Here is a 21,942-nt window from a genome sequence, read left to right as displayed (position 1 = left end):
CGGGAGTCGCTACTCGCACAGCCTTTTTCGAGGTTACGAGTTAGCCGTATAGCCTTTTTCGAGGCTGCGGTAGCTTCTGGCTTACGCCGAAGAATGCCCATCACGAGGAGCAAGAAGACCTTTGAAGCTAGAGAGAACACCTTTGAAACTAGAGAGAACACCTTTGAAGCTAGAGAGAACACCTTTGAAGTCAGAGAGAAGACCTTTGAAGATAGAGAGAAGTCCGCGCCCGCCTCCGCCGCGCCAATGGTACTCATCGAGAGAGACACGGCCGCGCTCCCGCGCACCACGACGTTAGCCATGCACATCGATGAACAGCCTGCCAGCACGTCGGCAGCGTCCGCGAACACGGTTGTCCCGCAACGACGACTCGTCACGTCCACGGAAGGGGGGCAGGTGCAAGTCCCGCCTGTCAGAGCAAGTACCCGCTCCGTGCGATCGATGCGCTCCACAGCAAGTACGGCGGCGCGCATCAGACAAGCCGAGCTCGACGCGGAGATACAATTAGCTGAAATGAAACAGCAGGAACTCCGTCTAGAAGCCATCAAAGTCAAGGCGAAACTTGAACGGAGCGTCGCAATGATAAGGGAAGAAAGCGAAAGAGGAAGCCAAATCGATGAACAGGAAATCGCCGCTGAAACGCACACGGAGGAACAGCAACGCGTCCACGACTGGTTGATTGAAATGGAATACAGCCAGCCGCGGGGGGAGGGACGACGCCCGCCTCAGCACAGTATGGAGCCTGTTCTATGCGCGAGAAACGCGCACGCGAGCGAGCGAGATGGAAGATGGAATCGAGAGGCACGAGGGAAAGAGACGGAACTACGCCCGCCTAGCCCTATTCCTAATCAACGTACGAGCTTTCATGCGACGAATAAAGAAGAGGACACGGTCGATAGAATAGCACAAGCGCTAGAAAAGATCGTGAATAAACGTCCGGTGCCCCGCCAAGCCCACGAGCTGCCTACGTTCAGCGGCGCCGCGACGGAATGGCTACCCTTCAAGGCGGCCATGCGGGATTCTACGACGATGTACAAGTATTCCGACTACGAGAACCTCGCACGGCTACGGAACTGTCTACGAGGGAAAGCACAGGAGACAGTCGCCGCGCTGCTATACTCGGCGACTAGCCCCGACGAGATTATGCGAACACTGGAGCGATGTTTTGGAAGACCAGAGATGTTGATCGAACGAGCGATGGAAGATATAAAGAAGTTACCTAAGTCCGGTACGTCCGCGGGCGAATTGAACACCCTCGCGGTCAAGTTGAAGAACATCGTATGCGTGTTAGGTGGCGTCGATGAAAGAGGATATCTCCGAAACCCCATGCTCACACGAGAGGTCATCGAGAAGCTAAGCCCACATCTCAAGTCTAGGTGGTATGACTTCGCCTACGAACACGGAGACCCATCGGAAGCCGAGATAGCAACGCTGTCAAGATTTTTGGAACGTGAGGCCGACCGTGCGATGCGATTTTCATACGCCACATCGCCCCAGTCGCTGAAGGAGACTTTCAACAATCAAGAAAAGAAGTCGTTTTCACGTGAAAGGCCACGTAAAGACGTGAAAGTCTACGCAACCACTGAAACACCCACCGCACCGACCGTCGAGAGAGAAAAGGAAACCGTCACAAAACGATGTCTATGCTGCGGCGGCAACCACGACGTACCCGATTGTAAGAAATACAAGAGGATGACGGTCAACGAACGATGGCAGTGGGTGAAAGAAGAGAAAATATGCTTCAAGTGCATCAACGGAAAGCACAGGAGATTCACATGTAAAGCAAAGAGGTGCGGAATAGAAAACTGTCTCTTACCTCACCACAGTACGTTGCATATGGACACGTCGCCCGCCGCAGCTACTCAACCGAAGTCACCGCCAGTAAACGAGGAAAATGTCTTGTCCGCGTCGGCCACTACAAGCGGCCCGGTCAAGGTGTTATTGAAGGTGTGCCCGGTGGAGATACGCGTACCGGGAGGACCGTCATTGAAGAGGTACGCGCTACTAGACGAAGGCGCTACCATCACGCTCATGGACGAAGGCCTAGCGAACGACCTCGGCGCCAGAGGACATGTGAGCCCGCTACACATACACGGGGCCACAGCGAGTCAAAAGGAGACGCAAAGTCGAGTCGTCAAGATTGAAGTACGAGGCCAACATGAAGAGCAGTTTCACGACATCACCGCCCACACGGTGAAACAACTTACGATCGGAAGCCAGACGGTGAAAAGGAAGTTCGTCGAATACGAACACTTGAAGCACCTACCACTCGACGACATGAGTTACGAATCGGCGCGCCCGAGCCTACTGATCGGCGCCGACAACTGGCATCTGATTATCTCGAAGGAAATCCTCATCGGCAAACGCTACGAGCCCATCGCATCACGCACCGAGCTGGGATGGACGATACATGGCACGGTGCCGCGGAGCTTGTACCGAGGGGAGGATCAGCTAGTCCTCCACGTACACGCCAAGACGGAAAAAGACGTGAGGAACTTCGCTAATGAAGATGAGGAATTAAACGCGCTCATCAAAACACACTACGACGTCGACGCCCTAGGAATTGCTTTGATAACGAAGCCGAGGAAGGCCGAAGAGAGAGCGATCGACATCTTCAATAAAACCATCGAACGAGTCAACGGAAGATATCAAGTGGGCCTGCCATGGAGAGACGAGCAAGTAGTCATGCCGCCCAGCTATGAAATGGCTTTCAGGAGACTGCGGACTATCGAGAGGAAGATGGATCAGTCCCCCGAATTCCAGGCAGCCTACACAAGCCAGATAGAGAACCTACTCACGAAGGGATACGCCGCAGTAGCTAACGGAGACGAGAGAGACAACGACAAGTCATGGTACCTACCTCACTTCGCCGTGACGAACCCTAACAAGCCAGGGAAGGTACGCCTAGTCTTCGACGCAGCCGCCAAGTCGAGAGGAGAGAGCCTGAATGATCACCTCCTGGATGGACCCGACTTACTGCGAGCCTTACCGGGAATTCTCTATCGCTTCCGGGAGAAAGAGGTCGCCGTCACCGCCGACATACGTGAGATGTTTTTACAAGTAAAGATTCGCCCTGAAGATCGACCGGCTCAAATGTTCCTGTGGAGAGGTAACGAACGAAAGAAGCCACCCACGGAATACGTCATGTCATCGATGATATTCGGCGCTCGGAGCTCACCATTCCTAGCGCACAGTGTGCGCAACCACAACGCACGCGCGCACGCTGAGACACACCCCGTGGCCCTCCGAGCGATAACAGAGAGCCACTACATGGACGACTTCGTGGAGAGCTACGCGACCAAGGAGGAAGCAAGACGAGCAGTACACGAAGTAACCTACGTACACGAGCAAGCCGGGTTCATACTAGCCGGCTGGAACTCGAGTAATGAAGACGTAATACGAGACATACCCCCGGACCGCCGCGCGCAGCTACCTAAGGAAATGGGAACCGCTGGTCATCAAGGCAAGACTCTAGGTCTAATATGGGAAGCCACTAAAGATGAACTAATGTTCAACACCGCGCTGCCTAGGGTACCGGAGGAGGTCAAGACGTCAGCACGCCCGCCGACTAAGCGCGAAGCCCTCAGCGCTGTCATGTCGATCTTCGACCCACTTGGACTGTTAAGCCATCTCACCATAACGGCTAAAATCCTACTGCAAGACTTATGGAGACAACAGAGGATAGGATGGGATGACCAAGTGCCGGAAGAAGCCGCCGAGGACTTCACTAAATGGATACGAGCGGTCGACAGCGTGCGAGAAGTTAAACTGCCCCGTTGCTATGCGCCAACGAGGGGAGTACTGGAACGTCAGCTACACGTATTTAACGACGCGAGCGACAGAGCGTACGCCACGGTAGCGTACTGGCGAATCAAGTACGAAAACGGAGAGGTTATCATCACGCTTGCCGGCGCAAAGGCTAAGGTAGCACCGGTGAAGGCACAGAGCATACCGCGACTGGAACTGCAAGCCAGCCTCATAGGCGCACGACTCGCCCACAGTATACAAGAAGAACATAGACAGAAGGCTGACAGGATCGTGCTTTGGTCAGACTCGAAGACCGCTCTCCACTGGATTCGCAATGACATCATCAAGTACACGCCGTACGTAGCTCACCGCGTAGGCGAGATCGCTAACCTCACGCACGTCGAACAATGGAGATGGATACCGAGCGAGTTAAATGTAGCCGACGACGCCACACGACCTAACTACGAGGTGCGAGCCGACCAAAGATGGTTCATTGGCCCGGCGTTCCTCCGGGAAGAAGAAGAAAGGTGGCCATCGGAACGCACCGAAGAGGAAAATGACAATGGACAAGACGAGATAGTCTGCGCCACGGACAACAGCGAGGGGCCGGCCTACCTACCTGACATAAGTCGGTTCTCCTCTTACGAGAGACTCGTCCGCGCGACAGCCTACGTCTTACTAGCCGTCGATAAAATGAAGAAACGAACGCGAACACTGAAACTCGCCCATATCACAAAGGCAGAAGAGCTATGGTATAAGAAAATGCAAGAGGACTCGTACTCCGACGAAATAGAACGACTGAAAAAGGACTTGAAGTTACGTCCGAACAGCGCGCTGCGTAAGCTCGACCCACGGATAGACGACAGAGGCTTACTTACACTACACGGTCGCGTGGGCGTGGCGAGAATAAGCGAGCAGTCAAAAAGCCCGCTAATAATGGACGGCCGCCACGCTTTCACCCGGCTACTCGTCGCGCACGCACACAAGGCGGCGAACCACGCCAACCGAGAGCAAGTTGTCAACGACCTGAAACAGAAGTTCTATATCACACGTATACGACCTACAGTACGAGCCGTGGAGCATTCATGTCAACTCTGCAAAGTGAAGAAAGCCAGACCGAGACCGCTAGTTCACGGAGACCTGCCCTACGAAAGACTCGCAGCGCACGCGAGGCCATTTAGTTACACGGGCCTCGACTTTTTCGGCCCTATGTACGTGACGGTCGGGCGACATAAGGAGAAGCGCTGGGGCGCCCTGTTTACGTGCCTCACTACGCGAGCGGTCCATATAGAGATCTCACCGTCGCTATCTACGGATTCCGCTATTATGTGCCTACGGCGGATGGCGGCGCGGCGGGGGTGGCCAGTAACAATCTACAGCGATAATGGGACGAACTTTCATGGCGCGGACGAAGAGCTGCGAGCAGCGCAGCGAGGATGGGGTCCACAACTCAAGGACTTCGCTCTACTACAACGAACGAACTGGAAATACATCGCACCCGGGGCACCGAATCAAGGTGGAGCATGGGAGCGGCTAATACGCTCGGTTAAGACAGCGTTAGTCGCCACACTACACGAGCGCTACCCCAGGGACGAAGTACTCGCCACATTACTCACGGAGGCAGAGTACACGGTCAACGCACGCCCTCTCACTCACGTGCCAGTTGAACCAGGAGACATGGAGGCGCTAACACCGAATCACTTCCTACTGGGGACATCCGGCGGCCTACCCACTACCGGGCCGTGCAGGGAGGTAGACAGGAGGACCTGGAGGGCCACGCAGGCGCTGGCTGACGTGTTTTGGCGTCGATGGCTAACGGAGTACCTACCTACACTCATACCACGTGGAGGCACACGGAGCGGGCGCGGAGCGGACCTGAAAGTTGGTGACGTCGTGATTATCACTGATCCAGTACTGCCGAGGAACATCTGGCCACGAGGTGAAGTAATCCGACTGCATCAAGGACCCGACGGACTGACCAGAGTCGCTGACGTACGAACGAGAGGAGGGATATTCCGCCGACCTCTACGACGTCTCGCCGTCCTCCCGGTGAAAGAAGGCTGCGAAGATCTACGCCGAGGGGAGGATGTTACGGACAGCCGAGAAGAGGAGGTCGCGGGCTAATTTAATTCACGCACGACCCGCTAATTGCGTCGCGAAACGGAGGAGCGACGCAGGGGAGCGGTGCGGGGAGCGACGCGGGGCATGGCGCGGGGAGCGACGCGAGGAGCGGATACATGGCGCGGCGCTCCTGATTGGCCGACGTAATGCGCGCACAGCCCGCTAGTTCCGGACCGAAGATTTCCAATAAGAATCTGATTGGACACGACACGAATCACTTCTTCTCTACTTCTCACTGATTTTACATCGATTATTTACGAATTTTTACTTAAGATTTTTTACTTGTATTTTACTTTTTAACTTTGTATTTTTAATGTGGTTTGCCAAATAAACCGGATCTTCACTTGCACCGCGGGTTTTCTTCAGTCCCAGCAAATAAAATCTGCATAAGCAACAACTATAATGTAGACACAAATGCAAAAATACACAAATGTAGTAATTTCGGTATGTCCCGGAGCAAGCTACAGAGGTTTCAAAAGGTCGAGACCGCTTATGTAGTATCACATTATGAGGATGACCACTGTATGAGATCTACCATTTAGCGCCCAAAGCTTTTAAGTACAAATATTTATAGTCTTAGTACATTTCAGCACAAAATTCGTACATAACATAAACAGCCTATATAAGTCCCACTGCTGGGCACAGGCCTTCCCTCAATCAAACAGAGGGGGTATGGAGCATACTCCACCATGCTTATCCATTGCGAGTTGGGCTTAAATTCTTACAATTCAAATTCAAAAATATCTTTATTCAGTAGGTAACATAGTTACACTTTGAATCGTCATTTTTTACATAACGAACGTCTCATCCGCCTAAAACTACTGCAGCTTCTCACAACCTGTATAGCCGGGGAAAAGAAGCTGCAAGAAAAACCTCGGCACAGGGCCCTAGACGTTCTTTAAAAAAATAAAAATAAACATAAAATATTGGTATAAGTAAAATTGAGTAATTTAGCTGCCTAATATCAGTTCTCAGACAGTTAATCCCATGCATTCATATTTTCTAAATAATCACTAACTTTATAAATTTTGTAAAGATTTTGTTTAACTACCGGATTTAGGTCTCAGGGCAATCTTCTACATACAGGGTGTTAGTGACATCGTAACGAATACTTTGAGAGATGATTGAGACCATGATTCTGAGTTGATATCAAGTGGAATTTTCCGTCGCAAAAGTATGGCACTGAAAATAATTTTAAAAAACACAAAAAAAATATGAATTTTCCAACTGAAAATTCCACTTGATATTAACTTAGAATCATGATCTGAATCATCTCCCTGAGTATTCGTTACGATGTCACTAACACCCTGTATATTGTATCTTCTTCTAACGTGTGGGTTATGAGGTGGATTACCAACCCCATCAACCCTGGTGTCAGGATTACTATTGAGCCGCCAAAGGCCCCTGACATGACTATATATTTTATTAAGATATGTGATACTACAAGGCGGTCTCGTTCACAGCAAAAAATTGTGAGTGGAAATCTGTTGTTCAAATAAAACGAATAGAAGGAGTACCTAGTACAAAATGAATTATATTTCCAGTGCCTGTCTACACAAACTCTAGTGCAGTTATTATTATGACGTTATGATAGTATTTCCATCGATAGAGTTAGTTTATTAGCACGAGATTATCGATATCATAAGTCGAATAAGGGATTACAATCTAACGCGATAGACTGTGTATAATACGTATAATCAGTATCATCTAGCTAGTAAAATGTCGCCGCAACCCATAACCGTGTGAGAGCCTTCAGCGCTCCCCATTTGTCCAGCCAATGCCATCTGCGGCAAATCTACAATAAGTCACGTGAAAAAAAAAGAAAAAAATGTCGCCATACGGTATCAGATTCGCGAGATACGTATTTTGGTATTCCCCCATTGCCTAAAAAAAGTTATTATTATTACCGCCAAATTGTAAAAAACCCTAAATCCGGCAAACTGTAAGTTGATATGCATCTCAGGATTTCAATATTAAGTCAACTGGTATTTAGAAAAAAATATTATAAAAGTTAGTGACATCGTAACAAATACTGGGGGGGATGATTCAGACCATGATTCTGAGTATATATTTACACACACCGAACCCATCCTGAAGAAGGTACTATAAGGCGCGATAGATAGGTGTGAAAGTGTGTATGCTGTATACATTTTTTTCTCTTACATTTTTCTTTTCTTTTTCTGTATTAGTAAAGCTAAAAATATGTGGGTATTTAATACTTGTACTTAATTGTGGCTAATAATTAAATTACCTGGTCGATGTCCCTGAAACAACACCTGAATAAAGTGTGGGACTTACTTATTCCAGAATATTTACAAGGATAACAGTTATTGTAAATTATGAATTTTCTTCAAATAACAATTTGGTCCCTGTGGATATTTTTCATAGTAGTCTCTAACAAGGCAGAAAATGAGTTAATTTTTGAATTAATTTGTTTATAGAGATTTATTTACCGAACACGAAACGGGCATTGGCGGCGATTCAGGCAAATCTTAGAAAGCATTTATTAAAATTTTAACTGTAATTTGTTATTTTCTAATCCCTTAGTATCGCTGGGAACACGGAAGCTTCCTCCGTAGCTGGTAACGTAAAGATTGGGTGATTTAAAACTGCCAAATCAAATACGTTTTAAAATGTAAACGTCATAATTTACAGGGTTATCTTTGGACTCTTACAATAGAATAGCATAGTTTATTATAAAAGGACGCCACACACAAAAACAAGTCAATAACATCATTTAAAATTTTCACAAAACAATTACAAAAACGCAAAACGGATGTTCGTCGAAATGATGATATAAGGTAAAAGGTAATAATATAGATTCATATAACAATACGTCACAAAAACAAACTTAAAAACTAGTCATGAAATGACCCGCCCCTCACTGTTCCCGGAGCAAAGGTGCCCACAACACTAATAATTGAGATAAAAGGGCCTCACTCAGCACTAGTCGCGGCGTGAACCACGACCCTGGTATAGTGATGGGCAGGGAAAGAAAAAATTGGGTGGGAAAGAAAAAATATCGGGAAAATATGGGAAAATAAAATAAACACCCGAAAAATTCCCGAATCATGGGAAAATATTTTTTATTTAATTATTTTTAATCTTATTATTATTTGTATGTCGTTTCCATGTCTCGGGTCGGGTCTGTCATGGAGTCCCGGACTTTTGGAAGGCGTGCGTGGGGCCGAAGCCAACACGTAGAGGCCCCTTAAGACAATTTACTCTTAATGTGTTGTGACACCAACCGGCGATTATCCCTGTATGCACTTTGGGAGTGCATCCAAAGACAATCCCTGGTTCGTGTAGGACTATTGCAGATTATGGGAACAAAAGGAACTGGGCTATTGGGTTGGGGGTTAGTGAACCTATATACTGGGGCTACTGCGCCTGCTCGACCAATGTTAATAACAGAGATACATTGGGCAGGCGGTGACTCGTCACTCACTGGTTGGGCCACCTATCTAGCCGACGCGACAAGCCGCCGAGGCAAGACAGCAACATGGTTGTGAGCATCTCAGGGTGTCAAGAGGTGTACACCGCTTTCTGCGAGGCGGTTTACCTGCCTTACCAACTCGCGACTTATGCATCTTTCACTTCCACCCTGCGAGCGTATAGCTCTAACGCCCCACTCTGGCTGGCCAATGAAGGCAAGCCAGAGGTGAGAGTCCTGCGGCCCCCGCTAAGGTCCACTCCGGCCAGCCAGTACTGTCACCATCTTTGTTGCTCTTCTTTGGACTCTCTCTAGTAGTGCAATGTCCTTCCGATAGTAAAGTCTCCATATTTGAAACCCATGTTCTAACAGCGGTCTGACGTAAGTAAGTTTTGTAAAGCCTAAGAAACAATTCCGTATCTATATGATAAAAAGCTTTTCTAATTAAGTATGTATAAAAGGGAGTTATCCTTCTTAGTGATTCCAATAATGTGTTCGTCCCACTTTAGATTATGTGTTATCGTTATGCCAAGGTCCTTTTGTTTTTTAACACACTCGAGAGGTTTTGAGTCAATGGTGTAACTCAACGTGGGGTGGTTACTGCCAACATGCAACACAGTCCATTTGTCTACGTTTAATGTGATTAGTCAATCTCGGGTCCAAGCAATTACTCTATCAAGATCATCTTGGATTATATTATGGCTAATAAGTGGATTCCCCGTTATTTTCGTATCATCTGCAAAGAGTGATATATCAGACATGATACCATGTTTAAGATATGTAAGGTAGATACTGAATAAAATAGGTCCTAACACCGATCCCTGCGGCACACCGCTGAGGACTTTTCTGGGAACAGAGTATGATTCTCCGATGCGCACAGAGAATGTGCGATTTGACAGGAAGTCTTCAATCCACTTCACGACATTGCCTCTGATTCCAAAGGGCTCTAATTTAGCAATCAATGGTGTGACAGGAACTCGATCAAAAGCTTTTTCATAGTCCAAGTAAATAATATCTGTAGGTATTCGTGCCTCCCAATTTCTTGCACAAAACCATGTTGCTCCTCGATGATGACATTCTCTCGTGCCAAAAGCATCCTATATATCCTATAATATGTAGATATCTTTGCATGGAATTATTAAAATCGAACATTCCATTCAAAATATATTACAAAGGAGATCATCGGCTTTCCATACTTTGGCCGGCCCAAATTTGAAAGTGCCGGTCAGAGAAAAAAAAATGTGTCAAACCTTTCGAGTAGATTGTTCTGAACATTTTTTACTATGACACCAGACGTGTAAATGTTTTGCGCCAGATTATTAAATGTTCTAAAGGTCCTTTGTAATCCGCCGTACCGCATTTTTTACCCAAAGCACTTTATTTTCATACAAAATAAATAAGAAACAAAATTTTTAAAATACACTAAAAGCCAAACTAATGGTCATACAAGTTTGGCGCTATAGAAAAAAATGTTAACAGACATCTACTCGATACTCTCAACATGATATTTTTGCTGGTCGGCATTTTTCATATTTAAACTAAAACGTAAATTCCAAAAATAATGTCAAAATAATGGTCATAGATGTTTGGTGTTATTAAAAAATATTGAGAAGCAACTATTAGACAGATTCGACGTATTTTTTTCGATGGCCGGCATTTTAACATATTAACCAAAACTGAAAGTCCAAATAATGGTCATAGAAGTTTGGCGCCATACTAATAAATGTTCTAACGGTCCTTTGTAATACGCCTGTATACCTTTTTTTCCCAACGGATATAATATTATTTTTTACAAAATGTATGAAAAGTCGAGATTTTTAAAATCCAACAAAAGCCAAACTAATTAATGGTCATACACGTTTTTGTCATAGTGAATAATGTTTACAGGTATCTTCTCGATAGCTTTGACATGTGTTTTTTGCTGACCGGCACTTTTCACACAGAAACTATAACGTAAAGTCCAACAAAAGTCAAAATAATGGTCATAGACGTTTGGTGCTCTAATAATAAATGGTCAAATGGATAAGTTCTAACGGGATATACAAATATTGTTTCATGGCCGGCACTTTACATTTTCACCAAAAATGTATGAAAAATACAGTTTTTTAAAATCGAATAAAACCGAAGATATTGACCCTACAGCTTTGGTGCCATAGTAATAAATGCTCATATGGATCTAACGGAATTTAGCAAAATTATTTTTTTGATTGTGACTTCTGGGCCGAAATCCGATGATCTCCTTTAAGTTTTTTAAGAGTTCATACGACACTACGACAGAAGATAAATTGGGCATAAGTAGGCATACATTATATTTAAATGGTCTTTGTTGGAAATCCTTACTTTTAATACAAATATATGCGATAAAAAATATTTTCCCTTGAAATGGGAATTTTTCGGGTTTTTTCCCTCAGAATTGGGAAAATTCCCAAATTGCGGGAATTTTCCGGGTAAGAACCCAACACTACCCTGGTATTATGTGGACCCTGCTGGGTGAAGCACGAATATCATGTTCCTTAAATATGCGTTAATAGTGTGAGTGAGTGATCTCTCCGACCAATTTCGGCCATGACTCCTAGTCGGCACGAGACGCTGATGCGCCCGAAGATGGCTTATGTACATAGATTATATTATTATAATACTTATTTTAATAGAGTTCACAATATTAACAAATATTATCACAAAAATGTATACATAAATACTTAAGATTTGAATAATAAAAGTTATTAATGTAGGTATAAACAGTAAGTAAATGTCAAGTACGAATTCTTTTAATGTGTATTGTGTAGTATGTTTGTGTTAGTTCCTATCTATTGCGCCTTGTACGAGTAGTACCTACCTCAGGATGGGTTCGATGTGTGAAAAAAATTCGCGATACAGGGATCCGTTTGCAAATAATATAAGGCTTTTCAGCGGGCTTAGCACCGTAAGCACGCGACTCTATCTCGCCGCGACAGAGATCATCTGTCTCTTTCTGTGCAGTACTGTGAGAGAGTGACGGGTGACGTATGTCGAGGCGAGAAAGAGTCGCGCGCTTACAGTGCTAAGCCCGCAGACTGCAATTTTTGTTGAGCATGATGTCCTACAATGATTGTTTCTGGATCAGTAGATAACTTGAAGTTAGCAGCTATTGAACTTTAGGAGAAAACACATGTTTTTTGACATTACTTATTACAGGTTTGCCTCAGATAGTATCAACTACTGGTCTGGATAAAGAAAGCCTGGATAAATGGGCAGTGCTGAGGGCTCTCACCCGGTTCAATAATTTTAAAACAACAGGCCTAAGGGTGGCCAGTTGAACAAAACACAATTACCAAAAAAAACTAGTCTTCTTCTTCTTCATCAAATCCTTTTATTCTTTTTTTACTATTGGGATGAAATAACAGATTTACACTCCTCGGGAACTTTTGCAGTTGCTGTAGCTTGCTCCCATGACATGCCGAGAGGTATTAATTCCCGGTCAACCAAGCGTCGCCAGGTCTCTTTGGGCCGCCCCCATTTGCGTTTTCCACCAGGTCAGAGCTCGTCAGGACGGGTGTTCCACAGGTCTTCTAAGGACATGACCAATCTACCGCCATGTTTGTTTTCTTATGTGACTTATTTTGGATTTGCCTAAATTTATTTATTTATTTATTTTAAATGACATTAACTAATTGGCCGGACAAAAGGGGAGCGTTGAGAGCTCTCATCCGGTAAGCGAAGGAAACTAAAGTAAAGACTCAATATTGTAACGTCCCTTGTCTTGACTTGCAAGACGAAAGGGCTGAAGGGTTGAAGGGTAAAGATGCGTTCACAAACATAATGTCAATTGCCACAACCTTTGATCCTTTACAAGTGTGGCTTTCGTTTTGTGTGACAATGTAAAAATATCTTAAAAACATAACCCGTCTTTTTGCTCTGCTGTAGTTGGGTAATAACGTAAATGGGCTGGCCCGATTGCATAGTTTCACGCCACTATTTTCTTCCTGCTTTTTTTGACGTGGCTTATTGTAGATTTGCCGCAACTTAAATTAACTACTTGGCCGGACAAATCTATATCCTGGCTTTCCCGGTACAAAATTTAACACAATAGGACCAATTCCTCAACACTAAAGTAAATAGACATTTACTAGTTAAGCGCGTATCACCCTAGACCATATCGTCACTTACTATCCGGGGAAATCGGGGTCAATCGTAAACCTATTTTATTTAACTTTAAAAAAAAAGCTTTTAATAAGCATATGTTTGTATTTACAAGTATCCATTTTGTAAAATAGGCTGTAGCTACCTATCCCCTCTAGCATTATCCCTTTTTTCACAGGGTCCGCTTACCTAACCTGACGATTTGACAGGTCCGGTTTTTAACAGAAGCGACTGCCTGTCTGACCTTCCAACCCGCGAAGGGAAATCCAGCCTAATAATGGTTAGGTCACATATCTCCGAAAATGCTTTTCTCGGCAATGTGGGTTTCCTCACGATGTTTTCCTTCAATCATTTATGATCCAAACATGAATTCGAAAAAAACTCGACAATCATTGGTTTACGCCTGTGCTGGATTCGAACCTGCGACCTCAAAGTGAGAGGCAAGCGTACTACCAACTGGGCTAACACGGCTCTCCAAAAAGGCTTTAAGCTACCCGAATCAAATTTATTAAAAAAAATGGTATTTAGGCATTTTATAGATATGCTGCGCGTTAGTATAATAATAATAATAATACACCAATGTGCTGCGCAGTTCAAATCACAAATCATAGTAAGCTAAGTATACTAAACTTTCTTAATCAATTATGTCTGTCTGTGGTGAATCTAAACTCCGACAGTGATAAGCCTTAGCCAATTTGCGTGATACAAACTAATAAATCTGTCAAACGTATCTCTAGTTTCAATATCGTGTTAATAGTTATTATATAGGTGAGGTTTTTAGTAATCCGTTCAAACATTTTGTCAGCAAATCGTCTACATTGTACGTACAAAGAGTGTCAGGCACTATTCTATCGTGTGGGTTATGAGGTGGATTACCAACCCCATCAACCATCAATCAATCATCAATTATTAATGTTAACCATATTGTAAAAATGTAAATTTTGTGTTTTCTTACAATCTGTGGAAGCTTGTTATTGGCTCTTAGATATTAAGTTAGTATGTGACATTGTTTTAACTGTAAGCTCCCCAAAGAAAATAAAAAAATAAATCCTGGTCTATTATGGCAACGTAGCATATTTTTTAACTTTTTTTCTTCAGGCAAGTCTGGGGCCAATAGCAAACCCATCAAAGGTAAAACAAATATATTTATTTATAATTTCACAGAAAATATTTACAGACAGAAAAAAACAAACATACCTTAACGTTAAAAAGGTAAAAAGCTAAAAAAACAAAAGAATTAAAAAATTTAATACTAATTGATCGATACCCGGTGCGCGAGAATAATAAATTATTATTCTAAACAAATAGTTAGTCCTAATGTAAAATAATTCGCGAATAAACAGTTCGCGAATAACTATTAATTCTAATAATTACCTAGATAAAATAAATATTCGAATAATGCTCAACTCTGCCTATTACGTTAGTGTAAAAGCAAAGTCAGGTGATGCGTGGGTGCTCAGTTCTTTGGCAATGGATGTATGACTAGGTATAAATTTAGCAATGCATGGGCTTACCTAGATTATTCATTTAGGGTTTTCAATTTGGAACTTGATTTTACTAAACGTCAAAGCAAGGAATTATTGAGGTGAACAGAACCACGAGACGTAGGCGTAATAATGATTTGTCAGAGGAACCACAAAATAAACATTTTTTTTACAACTCTATCTCCTACACTAAATCTCTCTACATAACATAACAAAAGCGACTACACGACTATTTTCCAATCGGGTGTAGATATCATGCGATCATGACTAATTTAAGAGCCACGCTCTTGTCGATGTAGCATTCTCCATGCTACTTTTTAGCGAAAAATAGAACAGTGGTTTCCCTCTTGGCTTCCGCCCCGCAGTACTCTGTCTGACGCCCAGAGCAGTCTATTTCAAAGGCGTACTAGGACTCCTGTCCTCCGCCTCTGAATAGTATACCAGTACCAGATATCAGATACCAGTTCTACCAAGTACTGGTATCTGTCTGTTATCTTGCGATGGATGTCCAAATTCAAAATTCAAAAATATCTTTATTCAACAGGTAACATAGTCACACTTTGTATCGTCATTTTTAAATAACGAACATCTCATCCGCCAACAACTACTGCCTGTATAATCGGGGAAATGAAGCTGCAAGGAAAACCTCGGCACTGCCCTAGATGTGAGATTTGAGTACTTAGTTCATCTTGACCACCCACATCTCACCGGGCTTTCTGTAGGACCAACGTGGGGTGAACCCAGACAGTCGCTTCTGTAAATTGGACCTGACAAATTTTCAAGTTAGGTAAGCGGACCCTGTGGAAAAGGGATAACACTGGGGAAGTGGTGAAAAATATAAAAGATGCAAATTGGTATGATTTGGGTTACAATTATTGTGTGTTTGTAATTATATTGTACATAAGTAGCTTAAGAGTGGCGGAAATTTATTGCGTTATTATTTATATTTTTTCTTTTCTAATAAGTACATGTTTTTTCTAGTAGATCCTTTACTAGTGCGTTGTGCTAAGTATTATAAGCTTAAGGTAGTCAGGTTGTCAGAAATATTATATGAATTATAGTTAAAGCTAAATCCTGTGGTTTAAGCAATAGTGAATTATTGAAAGGGTAAGTGAATTATTGATATCCTCTTTATGGTTTGGGGCATAAATATTATTTGTCAATAAGAGATATTAGTACTAGACTCTAAATTGATATAGGTAGTTCTAATTCAGGGGTTAGCCGTTGGTCCCGATTACTACTTAATGTTAGACAGAAAATAATCAATCAGCCTAAAAATCACTATCCTAACTTTAGTGCATGAACAGGAAAATACACGCCTATATCCCCAAAAGGGTAGGCAGAGATGTATAGTAATTCTCGACACGCACTTCTCGACAGCTGTGTGTAAGTCGCATGTAATAGGGGCGAGCCTAATTGCTATTAGCCGAGCACAAATGTTACGAACCACGTAACATCAATTATTTACCATCCCAACATGAATTCAAACTCTTTAAGTAGAAATCCTAAGTCATTTTTTGATTCCTAACTCTTTAAGAAGAAACGACCTCGGTGGTCCAGTGGTTGAGCGTTAGGCACACGATCCGGATGTTCCGGGTTCAAATCCTGGTGGGGACATATCACAAAAATCACTTTGTGATCCCTAGATTCGTTAGGACATTACAGGCTGATCACCTGATTGTCCAAACAGTAAGTTGATCCGTACTTCGTAAGGCACATTAAGCCGTTGGTCCCGGTTACTACATACTGATGTAAGTAGTTGTTACATGAGCCATGTCAGGGGCCTTTGGCGACTCAATAATAGCTCTGACACTAGGGTTGATGGTCCTGATGAGGACCGATCATATTGGATCGCCATCGTGGTGAAAGGATCGACCAGTCTGCGTTATCGACTAAACCGTCCGCAGACTTCAACCGCTCAGGGAGGCTCCTTTCATGCACCCGTGGTTGATGAGGTTGGTATTTGACTTCACAACCCACACGATAGAAGAAGGAGTAGAATTCACTGGTTTCGAGTGCAAGCCGAGATCCGAACTCCTGACTACGATGTAAATCACGCGTTCTCCGCAAAGGTCTATCTTCGATTTCACGGCTTTCGACAAAATTCATTTAAAAGTCGGCAATACATAGGCAATACCCTGCGTACAGCAAGTGTCAACACGCGGCGGTGGCCACTTACCAGCAGGTGGTCCGCCTGTGGTGACCTGCCATCCAAGTCTCTTAAAATAAATGTCTCTCGCCTTACAAAGAACACACTTCCACTGTCGAATTTTGCGACATGCCCGGGAAGACAAGCAGCTGAATGTAGTCTGTGTGTTCTTGTGGTTAGACTGACAAAAAAGCGACCCCGACCTGTCTTGTACAGGCAGCACCCGGCACCCAATTATACTACGTGTAGAACGGCAACTCTCCTATCCCAACCAGTGGCTGAGCTAGGTTTACCTAAACCCCCCCCTCCCTCTCTAGTCTTACTTTAGTCTTCAATTGTATGGGCGTCAGACGTCACACACACAGATGCGCGTGTACAATAATGTCAATGTGGAAAACGAGGTGTTTTGTATGAAGCGTCCGGGGTGTTGCTTCGCGAAAATAGCTTCACATACTATTTTAGCAACCTTTAGTCAAACCTGGCAACTCAGGCTGAATTTTTGAACAACCAAAAAGAATTTCGAACTCCAATTTGAATTTCAAAACCGAAATTAGGAACACCGTGTTGGCATTTTAAGGCGCTGTTTCCTCTACAGCATGTATTAGCATACTTGTTAATAGTCCGAAAGTAAGATCGGAAGGCACGTTAAGCCGTTGGTCCCGGATCCTACTTACTGATGTAAGTGCTTAGCTGTTGTTACATGAACCAAACCAGTTGGCTGATAGTTGCTGAGGTTGGTTATTCACCTTACAACCCATATGACAGAAGAAGATTAGTATACTTGCTCACATATGAAAAAGTCCCAATGTTGGACACGCACATGAACTTTGTATCGGGTGAGTATACGTCTTGACTTTAATATCATGTTTTAGTATCCTATTCACGGATATGCGCGATATTTTGGTCTGGAGAGCCAGCTTCTTTTGACTGCGACAAGGATTTCGCCGAATTTGCTCTCTAATAAGTTTGATATTAGCGGGACTCCTGACGGAGCGCGGGCGGCCACATCTTGCACGATCTTCGATAAAAGAGGTCTCCTTATATCTTGTGGCTTGCTCCGCATTTGATTTCATTAAAAATCTGCATTGGTTTTTTTCCAGCGTTGAACAGAGAAACTACGGTTGACCGCAAATCTTTCGTTCGCGCCCTTTTTATAATGAATGGAAAAATTTTAATATAAAAAGAAAACTGCTTAGATATTCCCAACATTCCAAATTCAAAATTTAAAAAGTATAAAATTACCTGCCAGCTCTCTTTAGTAATAAAATAAGTTTTTATATCTCGTCTCAAAACTTATGAACACACGAGGTGTAGACGATGCTTAATGTCTGCAATAAGGTTACTAACTGTTAATAGTTTCAAATATCAAAGCAACACTTGATGCACACACTAATTACATTCAATAACTCAATGCTAATTACTACGTAATTGTCAGAATTGGTTTGGAGTAATGTTGCAAATGATAGCATTAACTTGAACTTGGAGTGAGGCTACACAATGCGCTGTGGGACCACAGTGAAGCATCACTTTTCATTTCAGATCATTACTTTTTTATAACGATATGATACACGAGGAGCTCGGTGGCGCAGCGGTTAACGCGCTCGGTCTGCGATTGTTGAAGTTAAGCGACTTTCGCAAAGGCCGGTCATAGGATGGGTGACCACAGAAAAAAAAAGTTTTTATCTCGAGCTCCTCCGTGCTTCGGAAGGCACGTTAAGTCGTTGGTCCCGGCTGCATTAGCAGTCGTTAATAACCACCAATCCGCACTGGGCCCGCGTGGTGGTTTAAGGCCCGATCTCCCTATCCATCCATAGGGAAGGCCCGTGCCCCAGCAGTGGGGACGTTAATGGGCTGGTGATGATGATGATGATGATGATACACGAGGTTGTGAGTTTGCGATGTTGCGTTGCCTTGGTTGAAACCTTGCGACGACGCGACGGGGCCAAGTGGCCTCTTTCAATCGCGCGTGTCAACCAATAATGAGCCTTTGTTTTTGACGTGACTTATTGTAGATTTGCCACAGATGGCATTAACTACTTGGCCGGAAAGTAATGAGCCGTTCCCGGGAATGTTTGGGAATTTATATAAAAAGAGAGATAAATAAATATATACAGGTTGTTAGTGACATCGTAACGACAACTTTGAGGGATGATTCAGACCATGATTCTGAGTTGATATCAAGTTGAAGTTTCCGTCGCTATTTCGTCGCGTCGCTAATTAAAAAAAAATCATGAATATTCCGACATGAAATTCCACTTAATAGCAACTCAAAATCATGGTCCGAATCGTCCCCCGCTGTATAGGTACGTTATGGTGTTACTAACACCCATACAAGTAGGTATAGAGTAACTTGTAGCTTGTGAACTTGTAAACTTGTAAATTTTGTTAAACACGGCCCAGGTGAGGTATATTATATACACCTGCATATGTTTATTTTTTTAGTGTTGGCGCCACCATAGTGCCCTAGTGAGATACGGCACTTAAATAAATTATATAGTATTGAACAAGCCACTGTTTCAATGGAATATTGGAATTGCACTCGGTTCTCGTCTGGGGTCAACAATGAATACTTCAAGACTACAGTTTAAACATACACTATCTTAAATTGAATTTCTCGAACTCATCATCCTCCTAGCGTTATCCCGTTTTCACAGGGTCCGCTTACCTAACTTGAAAATTTGACAGGTCCGGTTTTTTACAGAAGCGACTGTCTGTCTGACTTTCCAACCAGCGAAGGGAATACCAGCCCAGTACAGGTTAGGTCACATATCTTCGAAATGTATTTCCCGGGAATGTGAGTTTCCTCACGATTTTTTTCTTCACCGCTGAGCACGTGATAATCATTTATGATCCAAACATGAATTCGAAAAAAAAACGAAAATCATTCGTTTAGGCCTATGCTGGGATTCAGACCTGCGACCTCAAAGTGAGGGTTCTACCAACTGTGCTACCACGTACAAAGTTTTTCAAAATGCAAATATTAATATAAAATTCCAAATGAAAAGAAAATACTCTTATTAAATCGTAGTCACTTTTCTTCAAGTCAGGGTTTTGTATTTTTTTTAAATGGTATTGAAAGATTTCGGGGAATATCAAAAAATGGAATTACAGGTTAGATATTTTAGTTCTTAAATTAAAATAATTGATTACTGTTTGTGCTATTGTTACTTGAAAATTGAAAAAAAAAAGATTATAAGGTAAGAATCGTAAAAAAAAATTTCAATAAAAAATTTTAAAACTATAAAAAATATATTATGGTAAATAAAATATCTGTGGGTAAGTAGTTCCATTTTCATATTGAGTGTATGGAAAGCAGGCAGAGTGTATGGAATGCCAGACACAAAAGCTTGAAATCCTTTTAAGCTTTTGTGTGGATGATGGAAGGAAACGCGCGTTGAATACCTGGATGGGATGCTTTACTTAATGGTGGGACTTTCCAGGCTACGTTCCCCAAAAAATCCATAGATGGCGTTATACAGATATAATGTGATAATCACCTATTTTCTCGTTACTCGGGTACATAATTACTATTTAAAACTATAATAATATAATGGCAGAGGCATATAGGCCTAGGTGTAAAAACAAGGATCATCATTTTTACCCAAAAACAAAGATAAAAAAGATGCATATGTCTGTTATCCATAAAATTAGAAAGTTAATCAAAATTGCCATATATATTTTTTTGGGGAACGTAACTTCGAAAATTTCTTCTTATTCTCGAGCTAGTTATAATATTTTTTTTTATAAATTTCTTTTACTATTGTGTGGGTTCTGAGGTGGATTACCAACCCCATCAACCCAAATGCTAAACAACTTTTTTTTTTGTTTATAAATGTTTTTTTTTTAAATACCTATACAAAAATATTTTAATAAATATTTACTTATGTAGAATCTTGAAGAATGTCGAATCCGTGAATCTTTATTTTTACATTTATATTTACTATATTAAGCTATTTTGTTGATGTAAGTTCATCTTGCGATGGATGTAGCTCTAACTACCCCAAATGGGATATAGTCATGAGTATACGTCCTGTTTAAAAAGGTATTTATTTTTGGATAAAAAAATAATAATATATTATTAAAAAATAATAATAAAATATTGAGGACGTTTCTAAAACGTGTATATTTTTATTATACCTTACCTTAATTTTTGACTTATTTTTTTTTTCCATAAGGAATATCACCAAGTATTTTTAAATATTTTGATTTTTAAATTTATTTTGGTCGTAATGAAAAATATAAAAAAATAGTTTTAATTTTTTTTTTAACTTATCACATTTTTAAACATCTAATTTAGTTTTATTTATTTAATTACTTGCAAAAAAAGTAATTTAATATAAAATTATATGAAACTTCAAAAAAAAATATTTTTGCACATTTATTTCAACCCTAATATTTTTTTTATAAATATAAAAAAAACTATGTTTGAAAACTTACGTGGACTGAAGGAGTGCGATGGAGCCGGCGGCACTGTCAATGAGGCACAGGTATCTGAGCAGAGTTCCGATATCCGCGCTTATATACGCGCGGGTTGCCCGCACGCAGGGTAAGGCCCCAGTGATAGCGGGACATTGATAACGTTTCGATACTTAGAGGAGGCAGAAGCGGAAATCTGATAGACACGGAAAGCAGGAGTTTAATTTTTTTTCTCTCTCGTGTGGGTTGTGATCGTGAGATCTGTGGCCGACCTTATCAACCTTGGTTTCCGGGTCACTATATTGAATATTGAATAATGGGCCAAAGAAAACGATTATATAAATAAATAAAAAAAAATGTGTTTATTTCTTGTTTTCAAGCAGCATATGTTATGAGGCAACCCCAGGAAGCAAGGTTAATGCTTGAGTTGGGGATGTGTATATAGATTTAGCGATAAATATTTAACTATATTT

At 42.5% G+C, this 21,942-nt stretch overlaps 2 protein-coding genes across 4 annotated transcripts in view; one reads left to right on the top strand and one right to left on the bottom strand.

Moving 5' to 3' along the window:
• Positions 1-21,942, bottom strand: part of LOC126370144 (neuropeptide CCHamide-1) — a 195,777-nt gene that overhangs the window by 56,922 nt on the left and 116,913 nt on the right. The window lies entirely within an intron of this gene.
• Positions 247-5,871, top strand: LOC126370419 (uncharacterized). Its single transcript, XM_050015257.1, has one exon. It carries the CDS (start codon positions 247-249, stop codon positions 5,869-5,871), a length of 5,625 nt encoding a protein of 1,874 aa, XP_049871214.1.

This window comes from Pectinophora gossypiella, chromosome 10 (genome assembly GCF_024362695.1).
Source record: "Pectinophora gossypiella chromosome 10, ilPecGoss1.1, whole genome shotgun sequence".
NCBI classification, from domain to species: Eukaryota; Metazoa; Arthropoda; class Insecta; order Lepidoptera; family Gelechiidae; genus Pectinophora; species Pectinophora gossypiella.
This window is presented reverse-complemented; position numbering and strand designations above follow the sequence as displayed.